At 47.7% G+C, this 12,961-nt stretch overlaps 1 protein-coding gene across 6 annotated transcripts in view; it reads right to left on the bottom strand.

Moving 5' to 3' along the window:
• Nucleotides 1–12,961, bottom strand: part of ANKRD13A (ankyrin repeat domain 13A) — a 56,153-nt gene that overhangs the window by 14,519 nt on the left and 28,673 nt on the right. For all 6 annotated transcript variants that reach the window (XM_029571972.1, XM_029571971.1, XM_029571969.1 and 3 more), the window contains exons 8-12: nt 8,021–8,102; nt 7,140–7,201; nt 6,425–6,555; nt 5,790–5,947; nt 76–198 (exon numbers count right to left, since the gene is read on the bottom strand). In XM_029571972.1, coding sequence (XP_029427832.1) covers nt 76–198; nt 5,790–5,947; nt 6,425–6,555; nt 7,140–7,201; nt 8,021–8,102 — 556 coding nt within the window. The remainder of the gene's footprint in view (nt 1–75; nt 199–5,789; nt 5,948–6,424; nt 6,556–7,139; nt 7,202–8,020; nt 8,103–12,961) is intronic.

The following is a 12,961-nucleotide window of genomic DNA, read 5'->3' as shown; positions in this document are numbered from 1 at the left end:
AGTCACCCGGGCTGGGCTTTTCAGACTGGCTCAGATGCATCCAAGTGACCCGGGAGAGCGGACAACTTGAGGTACCTTCTGCTTTTCTGCCAGGTTCCGCTCTTTCAGCGCTCTGGGCCGAAGCCTCCTCTGCTGTGCTGCAGCCGTTGACGTTTCCAAAGGTGATTCGAGCATTCAACACGTGAAACAAAGGGATTTCTAGAAGCAGAAGAGAAAGCGCAAGATCACCGTCACAGATCTACTTGAAGCAAGTGTGGGCAGTTGAAAAAATAAAGTCAAATCTGTTAGCTTGGAGGGCAATTTTCTAAGTCATTTATACGGGTAAATCCCAGCTAAATTGACCTGGATGAAAACAGTGCTCCACAGGAGTGGCTGATTAGCAAGTGCAGGGTTCTACAGCGCACGTACTATTGGCTGCATTGAAAAGGGGGTGTTTCTTAGGGTGCATTTAGATTGGTGGGGGGGTGGGGGGAAGAGGTAAAACAGTGCGCGTACTTGCCATTTTCAAAAGGAGGAGCACTTATCCTTCCCTTCCTCCACCGCAAGCACAAACCACAGCCACAGAACACGAGGCGCTCCTAATGCACGCACTTTCCGCTGGCTTGTTTTCAGAGGCAATAGAAAAGTTGGTTCTTACCTGCTAATTTTCATTCCTGTAGCACCATAGATCAGTCCAGACTCCTGGGCTTTGCCTCCCTTCCAGCAGATGGAAACAGAGAAAGTTTCGTAGGCACCGCCTCTTAACCTGGTGTGCCACCTGCAGTTCCTCAGTATTAATCAGTACCCAAGCATAAAATATTTAACCAAACTTCTAATAAATCAACTCTACAATATTCCTTAGAATGAGCAGGAGAAAGAGGAAAATTCATAACTGAGAACTATAACCAAATCTGAAATCTTTCTTGAAAAGACTAATGAGAAACCTGTGCCATTCTTCAGAATTATTATAGTAGGCAGATCAAGCGGACTCTCCACATCTCCTCTCCATCTCTGGGTGGGATTCTGGACTGATCTGTGGTACTACAGGAAAGAAAATTAGCAGTAAGAACTAATTTTCCTTTCCCTGTACGTACCCAGATCAGTCCAGATTTCTGGGATGTAACAAACCTTCCCTAACTGGGGTGGGACTGTGAGAGTCCTGCTCGAAGAACACTTTCACCAAAATTGCCAACGTCTGAGACCTGGATGTCCAATTGGTAGTAGCCACCCTGCAAATCTCTTGCGGTGAAACCAGTTGGCACTCTGTCCAGGAGGCTGCCTACGAATGGGTAGAATGAGCCCTTAATCTCTCTGGGATGGGACAACCACAACAGATATATGCGGAACCAATAGCCTCCTTCAACCAACATGATATCATGGCTTTTGACACTTTCTGACCCTTTTTGGCACCACTCCATAGCACAAAAAGGTGATCTGACAATCTGAAACTGTTAATGACCTCTAGATATCACAACAAAGCCCTTCTGACATCCTTAATTCCTTTGCATGAGGCGTACCAACCTCCAAATTTGTAAAGGCCGGAAGCTCCACTGACTGACTTAAGTGGAATGCTGAAACGACCTTCAGCAGAAAAGACGGAACTGTCCTCAGAGAGACTCTGGAATCCAAAATCCGCAAAAAGGGTTCCCTACCTGACGGGGCTTGAAGTTCAGATACCCTTCTGGCTGAACAAATCACCACCAAGAAAACCACTTTCAGAGTCAGATCTTTTATATTGGTTCTCTTAAGAGGCGCAAACGGTGCTTCATACATGCTCTTGAGGACCAAGTTAAGGCTCCAAGAAGGGCACACATTACGAAGAGGGGGGTGCAATTGCTTAGCCCCTCGGAGAAAACATACCACATCCGGATGCGTAGCCGGCGTTGTTCCATAAACCTTGTTCTGCAAGCAACCCAGGGTTGACACCTGCACTCTCAGGGTACTAAAGCACAACACTTTTGTTAGGCCTCTCTGCAAAAAGGCTAGAATCTGCGCCACCAATGCTCTCCAATGATCAACCCCCTGCTCCGTACACCAAGTCTCGAAGACTTTCCAAACCCGGACATAAGAGCTCGCAACAAAGTAGAAATAACATCCTCTGGATATCCTTCTTAATTGCCTTCTTTCAAATACCAAGCCGCTAGACAAAAGCAATCTGCTTGATCTGAAAATATAGGACCCCGTCTTAGAAGATGTGGTAGATGGCCCAGCCTCAGGGGGCTGTCCACTAGGGATCGAACCAGCCTAGATCGGCTGCTCCGCAGTGCCCCGGATGGACCCTCGCCTCCCGGGACGCAAGAGGAGCACAGGCCCTCCCTGGAAAGGCACGTGCGCGCCGAGCCGCAGGCCCGACAAGCCGACCCCCACGGCATTCGCGCGATCGCAGCGCGAAAGAAATCAAAATCAAAATTTTAAATTCGAATTTAACCCCCCGGCAATCGGCGACCCCCCCCCCCCCCCGGAGGCATCCCGAGACGGAGCCGCAAAGTAAAGGAGAGCCGGCGGGACGCAAACTGCAAAAAAACACTTTTTTTTTTTCCAAACCTGTCGCTGTCCTTGGTCCGGGGGCCCTGCTCCAGCGGGGGTGAGTGAACCGGGCTCCCCGGTGTCACCCCCGACGCTGCCACTCGACTAGCCGGGTCCTCAACCCTGGCAGCGGCCTCTACCAGGGGGGGATGGTCCCCTCAGAACCTCCCAACCCCCCCTGGGAGGTAGGGCGGACGGGACTTCCTCACAGAAAATTAAGAAAAAAATCCAAAGAAATAAAAGACTGGATCTACAGCTAACAAGCGCTGACTAAAAAACACAGGAAAAAACTCAACCCTGACTAACTATCAGTACCCAGGGCAGGCAGGGGCTGTGACTGCACCTATACCATCTACTGGAGACAGAGTAAGACTGAGGGGCTGTGGCAGGCACATGGCCATATATGGCTGAGTCCGACAGATCTTGCTCTGTCTCCATTTACTGATGCGGAGTCACAACCCAGGTGTCCTGGACTGATCCTGGTACGTACAGGGAACATCCATTTCAACTGAATCTCCAGCTTACAATCCTGTGCATCCCTCAGCGCAGCCGAACCTGACACTGGAATAGTCATTTTCTTGGTCACTGCCGAAACCGAAGCATCTACTATAGGAATCATCAATAGGTCCTGGTCTCCTCCGTCAAAGGATATAACTTTGCCATCGCTCTACCGACCTTGAGATCTGCCTCAAGAGAATCCCAGTCCTGATTTACTACCTTCTTCACCTTTTTGGGCTCTGGAAAAGCCCTAGGAGGACCACGCAGTCCATCCTGGACCGGGTACAGCCCATCATTATCCGACTCCTTTTGTGTGATCTTAATTCCTAACTCCTCCAGGATCTGCAGTGTAAGAGGCCACAACTTCCTGAACAATTGGACAACCCTTGGGTCATCTACTTCTGCAACTGGCACCTCATCTGGATCATGGATGACCTTGTCTGCATCCGGATTGGCATCTGGATCCCCCCGTGGACCACCATCCACAGGACCGTTATCCCCCAGATCATCCGCCGGATCCTCCTGTAGGTCATCAGTCACCCTCGTCCTCTCCTGCAGCACACCCAAGACCCAAGTGTCCGAGCAAGCCTCCAGACCCCCAGCTGAGGCCAGTTTTTCTCTTTTAGAGGAGTGCTGCAGCTGCTGGACCAGGGGCTGCTTCCCCCCACTCCCTTCCTAGCCAAATAGGCGTTGTGAAGGAGCAGAACACAATCTGCTGAGAAATCTTCCAGCTCTGTGTAATCCTTGGCCTGCAAGCTCCCTTCAGACTCTTCCTCCCCCCTGTTCATCAGATACAAACTGGATCATAGGAGATAGAGGAGGAGGGGTCCCTGGGCATCCTGCTTCTTACTGTATGCCTCAGCTGAATTAATGGTGGTTGGGATTGGTGTTTAAGAATTAAAACTGTTTGATCGTTTTAGTGGAGATGCTGGAAAGTGGAATATCGACGAGAATGAGTTCCTGATGAAGCCCATTTTGCGGGTGAAACAAAGATCTTTGTCAGAATATTTGAGTGGACGGGGAATAGCCGAGTGGACGGTGTCGATATTGCGCAGGAGCAGTTGAGTAGATTGTGTCCATACTGTGGATTGTATAACAGTTGAACGGATTAAGTGTGTACTTTATCCAGCATAATTGATTGATGAATATTGAAGATTGTGATATATATAAATGTGTTACGTTGTTTAAGTTAACGTCATCATGAGTGATAACATATTGAGCATTAGCTTGATTTAAGAAATAATAATCGTATGTAATTTAAGGAATAATAATAATCTTTTCCATGTATTGTAATTAGCCATTTTGTTGGGTAATTATTGGGGAAAACATTCTGTACTTGTGCATTATTTTAATGATTGAATGGTGTGGTTGTGATAGTGTGGATGGGTTAGTTAGTCTTTATTTGTCTAGATAGGTGCTCATGTTATATGTTTAAATAAACATTTATGTATAATTGAATATCAGTGTGAGGTGATATGATGTGTTGTGTTCTCTAGCAGTGCTGTCACTCAGCTGAATTAATGGCACTCCCAATTCCCCCTGGGACCTCTGCAATGAGCCCTGCTGACCTGGTGACGCTCTTCCTGCTGTCTGTCTCAGCAGAGTATCCACTCCCCCCAAGGCACAGTCTGTGCAAAGCGTGGAAGAATTAAGCTGGCTGTGCCACAAGCCGCAAGCTCTGCAGGTTCCCCCGCAGTGAGATGTCGGCGCCACTGTAACTGTGCACATGGCCCGAGCACAGCACTGTGCAGTTAAGCAGGCTCACAGAGGCAGGTGATCAAAAGATCCCTGCCACTAACATGAGTCGCCCTCCTTGAATTGCTCCGGACCCTGGTGCTGATGAGGTCTGGATGGGTGGTGCTAATACATGCACCACCCATCCAGCCTTTCAAGCTGCTGTAGCCTTCTCTTGTTCTTTGTTTTGGGTTTTTTTTAAACTATTTAAAGGCACAGCTCTCTTGAACATGACAACCCTTGAGAACAGGCATACTTCCCTAAATCCAAGCGAAGGTACTGGGGAGGAAACCACGGAAGGGGAGAGGGAGCCAGACCCCTGACTATCAATTCCCCTGGATGCTGCAGGCAGAGACCAGACAGGGATTACCAACCTCCCCGCTTGCCCAGCTCTACTTGAGGGATGGCTTACAAAGGTGCATAACACCTCAGGGAGCACCTCTTCTAAAAATTCTGACTTTCTTTTTTTTTTTTTTCAATTTCTCTCAGACTGCAGGTTTGCACCTCTGCCATCGGCTGGAGACAGAGAAATACTGAGGGACTGCAGGTGGCACTCTCGCTTATGTAGCAGTTCCTGAAACGTTTTTATTCTCTGCCTCCATCTGCTGGTAGGGATGCAAATCCCACTTGTCTCTACTGATCCGGGTTCTTTTGATATATGTAACATTTTTCTCAGCATTTAAAATGCTTTTAGAAATATATGACTTCCCCTTGCGTGATTCTTAGCCCGCACAGCACCGTGTTTCAAGATCATACCATCTCTGCGTCAGAAAACTTGTTCAAACTGCTGCCACTACTGGGGTTTGTTCTGCTTAGGGCACCAAGCACCTTGTTCTGGTTTGTGATAAGGGGAGAGGGCGCGGAAGATCCTAATAGTTCGGGCGCATGAGAGGTTGATCCGGCCCTGGTCACCCGTGGCTTACCGTGTAGGAGCACCCGGCGTAGAGCAACCGTTTCCACACTTTTCATTGGCTGACACGGCACCTATGCAAAAAGAGAAATACGCAAACATGCCACTACAGGTCCCTGCACCGCCGACAAGCAAATCCTACCGATTTTAACTGGAAATCCTGGAGGAAATTGCAAAGTAATGAAATCTCGAAGGTGAGCAAAATGGGCGCTCGTCCTGGCCATGAGGTCAATGACCGGTGTGACCCGTTCCACCAGGGAGAGAGGGAAATCTTCACACATCCATAACGTTGCTTTGAATCTGGAATAATGTAAGGAAAAAAAAAAAAAACCACAAACAATAAAGAATACGGCATGATTGTTGGCTGGAGGGCATGAAATAGATTTACAGGCTTTAGATCTCAGGCAGTGAATGGGGAACGCACTGAACTGTGTTTGACTTTGGCCCTTGCCCCCTCTTCCCCTTCCTTTCAGGTCTCCCCTGGACGGCGCTTCAAAAACTGTTAAAGAAAACCAGCTAACTTCTTTTGTAAAGGAATTGTGAAGAAACCAGAGCTCAAAACCACAAAAGGACAGATACAAGTTACCTGGCACACTGTCGGTAATAAACTAAAATCACAACACTGCCGGGATTTTATGTACAAACAGAAGCAACACGACGCCAAGGTGGATTCTCCCCACCCCCAACAGAGTACCCTAAACTTAATAAAAGCTTCAGGCTTAACAACGTCAAGTAAGAAGGCAAGTCACGTCCAGGAAACAAAATGAAAGATCTTACTTCTGGGTTCTAATCGTCAGCTCTTTCGGTCTCCCAATGTCCCTGTCCTTCAGGTCAAACTCTTTATTAAAGTACTCCTCTGGAGTGATAGCTGTTGGGTTGTTCACTGTTGCAAACTCTGTCGTATGGTCCTGCAAATAAAGACACGAAGTGAAAAAAAAAAACAAAAACATGGGTACTGCCACCTCCGCCAGGCAAATTTGTGGGTGCCAATCATTTAGAGCAGGGTTCAGTGTTAGAACCAGGCTTTGGTTTATGGGAAGAAAGTGAGGGTTGAGAAGATGGCCTTCTGATCACATCCCCTTCACTAGATGAGTACTTTTGAAGAGTCGCTCGGTTAGTTCCTGGAGGCAAGATAAGGGGAATAAAAGGAAAAAGGAGACTGAAGCTCTTCAGTCCATTAACCAGTTCATTCCACACTCCATTTTTCTAAACTGGAAATTGGAATGAGACCACTAAATCTTTTCACAAAGGAAACAACAGAGTGTTTTCTGATGGCAAAAGGCTTTCAGCTGCTAGCAGCCTAGGTTAGATTTAAACTGGCAACCTAGAGGTGAAAGGCTTTGCATCCCATGCGCCAGTACCTTTACTGTTCATTTCATATTTACAGAAGTCAATTTTGAAGGAATTTGCTGCAAAACTCCCCCAGGGCATTATCACATGTAAAAAAAAAGTGCTTCATTTGAAATACATTTTGGAATAATGTTTTACTCACTCCCTGGGCACCAAAATGATGCTCCACCGACCCCAGCAACGATTCCAGAATGTTCCTGTCAGCTGAGCAAAACCAAAAAGGTAAAAATCTGAATTAGCGACTGCAAGCAGCAAGTGGAATTCTAGCAGCTGTATCGGGCCTGCAAAAAACATCTGTAAACCAAACGTATTTACTTTTCAAAAACTTGTCTTAATTATATCGGGGAAGGAGTTCCAGCACGACAGCCTAGTCCCAGAGAGCTCTATCAGGTGTCCACACCCTGTAAATGTAAGGGACAATGTACATGACACAATGAATGGGACCTAATGCTGCTAATGGGGCATAACCTTCCAGTCAGTCCCTCAGAAACCAAGGACCTAAAGCTACCACTTCCCCCGGGTCAACTTGAATATCCATGCCTGATTGGAGTTCTGATTTCCCCTAAAGAAAAAGTAGGACTACATTTCCATGCATGCAATGGGGCAAAACAAGGACAGCATTGGTCCATTTGGATTAATGGCAACCCTTCCAGGACCTGGCGTGATCATAACCTTGCTTAGTTCTCCTGAGATTTATCTGGGGACAGTTCTGTTAGATCACTAGCACAGCTCACAACAATCAGGGAAAAATGATAAAGTCTGTGATCCTAGATCGGGATTTCTTTCTGTTTAGTATTCAGATGGAAGAAAAGCTTCATTATCTATATGACACGGAGATACTAGAAGGCACCTGCTCTCCCTCTCTGTACTATCAGGTTAAATATGACTCCCCTCTCAACTGAAACTCTTCTCAACCTGTTTGGGCTGACTATCCCCTAACAAAGAATCAATGAGATATCAAGGGTGTAGGCAGCCCTGTTTGCTTCTTATCCTCTGCTTATACAAAAAACACACAAGAATGACCTTTATATCTGGTCTTGTCTTCTTCTGTCAAATGTTCGGTTCGGGTTTTTGTTATAACATTCACATTATTTGCTGTGTAGACCTGAAGGAAAATTTTCAAAATATGAAAGAACATGCTTTGAAGAGACAAAAAGCCAGTAACTGAGATGCTAAGATAAAAAAAAAAAAAGCTTTAAAAGCAGTGGGGATCAGGAATATCACTCAAACGGGTGGGGAGAGCTGGCGATTGCAGTGCAGAGGCTCACAAAACAGACAAACGGTGAACTTATTTTCCAAGGGTTCTTATCGCAGGTATAGAACCAGAACCAGAGAAGATGCCGGCAGAAAAGGAGCACCTGCTCCTGCCTGCTGTGCTGTCACAGGGTCTTCTCCCTCCCTCTACCGCCAAGGTCCCTTGTGTCTATCCCATGCATGCTTCTGCCACTGCTTTGCCTCACTATAATCTCTGCAGGAAGTCTCCTCCAGGTGTCCCCGACCCTTTTAGTGAAAAACTATTTTTTCCTTGTTCCTGTTGAGCTTCCTTCCCTCTGGCTTAATTTGATGACCCCCCCCCCCCTTGTCCTTGAGCTTTTCATTCTGTGAAAAATATTTCCTTCTGGAACTATATTGAAGCCTGCTAGATATCTGAATGTTTGTATCATATCTCCCCCTGCCCTTCTTTCTTCTAGAGAGTGTATCCTTAGCTCCTTAAGCCTCTGTGTATGGCTCATCGAGACAGCCATATAAAATGGTGGTGGTCTCCACTGAACTGCCTCTACCTTGTCAATGATCATTTGGAGACGTCGTCTCCAGAAGTGGCCCCAGTTCTCAGTGTGGGGGTCTCACCAGAGAGATAATATTACTTCCCTCTTTCTGCTAGTGATACCTCTCTTTATGCAACCAAATATGCGATCAGTTTTTCCAACTGCTTTATCACACTGATGGGCTACTTTGAGGTCATCAAAGATGATGACCTTTCCAGATCGCTCTCGTTTGCTGATTTGCTGGTTCTTCACTTTTAAAAATCTATGTGGTCCATGGATCTCCGAGCCTTAGAGCACTCCACCCAACAAACAACAAAGCACAGAAACAAGCTAGAAAATAAGAAAATTATTTCTTACCTGCTAATGTTTGTTCCTGAAGTACCACAGATCAGTCCAGACAAGTGGGTTTTGCATCCCTACCAGCAGATGGAGGCAGAGAACAAAAACTTTGAGGCACTGCTACATAACCAAGTGTGCCACCTGCAGCCCCTCAATATTGACCTGCATCCAAGCCAAAGTAGAGTGAAACACAACGCCAAACCAGGGGTTGGAACCCCTTGAATTAGATCCAGAACAACCCCATGGAACCAATTAAAACCTGGAAGTCCTGTTTAGGTTGTGAATATACATACAATGAAAATCTTCAGATTGCATTTATGCAAGTCTAATGGTATTCAGTGTTTCGTAAATAAGGGGTTGGGTCTCTGGACTGATCTGTGGTACATCAGGAATGAAAATTAGCAAATAAGAACCAATTTTCCTTTCCTGTTCATACTCCAGATCAGTCCAGACAAGTGGGATGTACCAAAGCACCCTTACACTGGGCAGACATGCAAAAGACCTATTGTCAATCCACTGTCGCCTAAACTGGGTTCTGCCAGCCCCTGAACACCCAGCTGATAATACCGAAAGCAAGTATGCAACTAAGACCAAGTTGCTGCCTGACAGAACTCCTGTGGCGCCATTGACACTCAGTTCAAGAGGCTGCCTGCTCCCTAGTAGAGCACGCTCACAACCCTTCTTGCAGATATAGGTCAAAACAATAGCTTCACTTTATTTATTTACCAATTTTTTCTATGCCGATGTATAGACTTAACCTTCACATCGGTTTACAATCATTTCAAAAAACCATATCATCCATAAAACAATATAAAATATCAATAGCAAATAAAACAACAATCGTTTGAAAATAAAACAATCTTATACCTAAAACAATATAAAATATCACTAGTCAAAAAAACAACAAATTTCATATAACAAATCTTACAATATTGAAGCATGTTCCTATCAATCAGTACTTTGCAATAGAGTCCTCATAAGCCTTACGAGCCTTCTGTTGCATGGGACGGCAGCGCGGCTGACCCCACTTACCAACAAGGCAGGGCCTTCCTCCACGACGGGGAATCCCCGCCGTTCTCCACGGGTCCCCTCTGCTCGGGGCATCGGCGCGAACGCTGGCCGACCTGTGTGTCGGCAAGCCCCCCAAGGTGCATGCGTGCCTCCCCACCTCTTAAAGAGCCAGCAGCTAAAGAGTGCCGCGACCCAGGAAGATGATGTCAGGCTCAGGGCTCTATTTAGCCTGAACCCGGGCTATCCAGATTGCCTCTGCATTGGGTCCTTCTCCTCGTGAGCCGCTGGTTGCTGTGTGTTCCTGCTCCTGTGTTCCTGCCTCTCTGCCCCGGGTCCTTTGCTCGTCTCCCTCTTGGATCATCTTCTACCTCCTGACCTCGGAACGTCTCTGGATTCTGTCTGTCTGCCTCCTGTCCTGACCCTGGCCTGACTGATCCCTCCTTTGCCTCACGTTGTGGGATCCTCTTCACCAGGAACCCTCACCAAAGTCCCGCCGGAACGAGGGCTGGTACAGGTGAAGGTCCAGCTTGGGTTTCTGCTACGACTACGACCAGTTCCACCTGCTGACAGCGGGGGCCTGCGGGATCCTCTCCTACAGGTAGCGGCAACCCCGCCTCGGCTAAGGGTCCACACCCCGGCACCAAGTAACACCTTCTTTGTCCACTCTGGCCACATGCGAAGCTGTCAACCTTTGCAAATGCTTGTCCACACAGACAAAAAGTTCTCGGCTCTCCTGAGCTAAAGCGAGACACTTCGTGTCACTGTTGTCGCACTGCTGGAAAAAAACTCTCACCACACATCCTTGGGCCTGAGGTAGGACAAAACAGCAATGCCCTACAAATTGCCCTTGTTTCCAAAACGATTGATAGGCCAGGAGCTTCCATAAGAAACCACCAACCTTGCGCTGTCCGTCCAAGGCCGAACGCCCCCCCCAACCACTGAGGCAGGCATCCGTGGTCACCACTACCCAGTCAGGAGTCTCCCGATCCACTCCCTTTCTCCAAATCATGGCAATACCACCATCACGAGAGACTGAATTCCCCCGCAGTGGTAAAAGCTGTTATTTCTCTGAGAACGGATATCAAATGGGGACAGCAGCGCTCACTGGAGAGCCTGCAGGAGGACAAATGCCCATGGCATCAAATCTAGCATAGATACCATAGAGCCTAGCATCTGTAAATAATCCCAGGTCTTGGTATCTGGCAGCGTCAAGAAACACCCTATCTGACCTTAAATCCTTGCGATTCCCTCCGATCTGAGAGAAAAATTCCACCTTTTCGAACCACTACAATGAGCATCCACAGCATCTCCACGTGGAAATGTGGATTTGCAGCGCCTTCGCCTGTATCGGGATCTTCACTGTGGCACCAAGGAAGCATCCCGTAACAGACAAGAAAAATTCTCCTATCGCCTCAAGAACTCATTGGTCCGACGCAATCCTGGTCCATTCCTCGCAGAAGCGAGACCATCTCCCTCCTATTGTTTCAAACAAAGAGCGGACCCACCTGACTTCCTTGCGAAGTCTTTCCTCCTCTGGTCCTCAGTCCAGCACTATCACTGGAAATCCAGCAGAAACTCTGAAAGGACTGCTGCATGACCTGAGGCCAACATGCCAGACCTAAAAACACCGCACATCCCTAAGCCGGGCATGCGGCGGAAAAGTCTTCTTGACAGCCTGCTAGTCCTCTGGCAATCTATTCCCCTTGGAATCCCACAGGGTTTTCAACAATTGGTCCAGGTATTCACCAAATAGCTGCTTCTCCTTAAAGGAAGATTACCCAGCTGCGACATACACCACACATCCGCCAGGTTGTCCTTGAAGGAGAGATTACCAAGCTGCGCTTAAGACCACAAATCCATCGACCAATTACTCAACCACAGGAATCTCCAAGCCCCCACAGTGGAAACCATATTTCGGGCAGAAGGCCACACCAAATCATACAGGACACCTGCTTCAAATCTAGTTGTCTGTGTCAGGCTAGCACAAATAGCAGCTCGAAGACTCAAGGCTGAGACCTCAAACAGTCTCCTCAAAAGGATCGCCAACTTCTAATCCTGACACCCCACAGTGCCTTCGACCCTGTCACCAGAATGGTCATTCTCTTGGTCACTGCCAGCACCGCCACATCCACCTTTGGAAACTTTCAGAGTTCCAAGGACTCTTCTGGCAAGGGGAACCGCTTCACCATGGCCCTAGCCACCTTCAGACTGGCCTCAGGAGAAGCCCACTTGAGGACAATAAGCTTCTTCTTTTTCTTTGAGCCCTCCAGAACAGGGGGCGCACCCCTTCCTTGTCTGAGTTCTCATGCATGACTCAGACCCCCAGTTCCCCTAGAACAAGGGGAATATTAAGAAGTAGCTCCTTCTTAGGGACTTCATTCGCATCAGGACCATCACCTGCTGGTACTCCAGCAGGAAACAATTCCCGGATGGTCTTGTGGACCATCTCGCGGGCCCTCCTGAAGATCAACCCCCTTGGGGACCGTCACCACCAGAAACAACCGAAGTCTCCAAATCCATACCAGATGGGCTTCCCAGACCAGGGAGTCAAAGGACCCCCCCCCCCACCCGATCATGTGGGCGTGTCCGATTTAGGCATCTTAACCGAGCGATGGAACTTCTGGGAGGCCGTTCATTTATTTGACACTTCCTTCCATACCCTATAAGCCCTATGGAGCAAAATGTCAAAATCTGAGGAAAACTCCTCAGACTCAATGGACCCCTTGCCCACCGAGTCCCTCTGGCTCCTCCATATCCTCTCCAGCATGAAACTTCACCAGAGACTGGAACGAAGGGAGAGTCTAACTCCCAAGCTGCTGCTCCACATGCATTCAAAATGTCCGCCATT

This window comes from Rhinatrema bivittatum, chromosome 11 (assembly GCF_901001135.1).
Source record: "Rhinatrema bivittatum chromosome 11, aRhiBiv1.1, whole genome shotgun sequence".
Lineage (NCBI taxonomy): Eukaryota > Metazoa > Chordata > Amphibia > Gymnophiona > Rhinatrematidae > Rhinatrema > Rhinatrema bivittatum.
The sequence above is the reverse complement of the archived record's forward strand: the minus strand, read 5'-3'. Positions and strand labels throughout refer to the sequence as shown.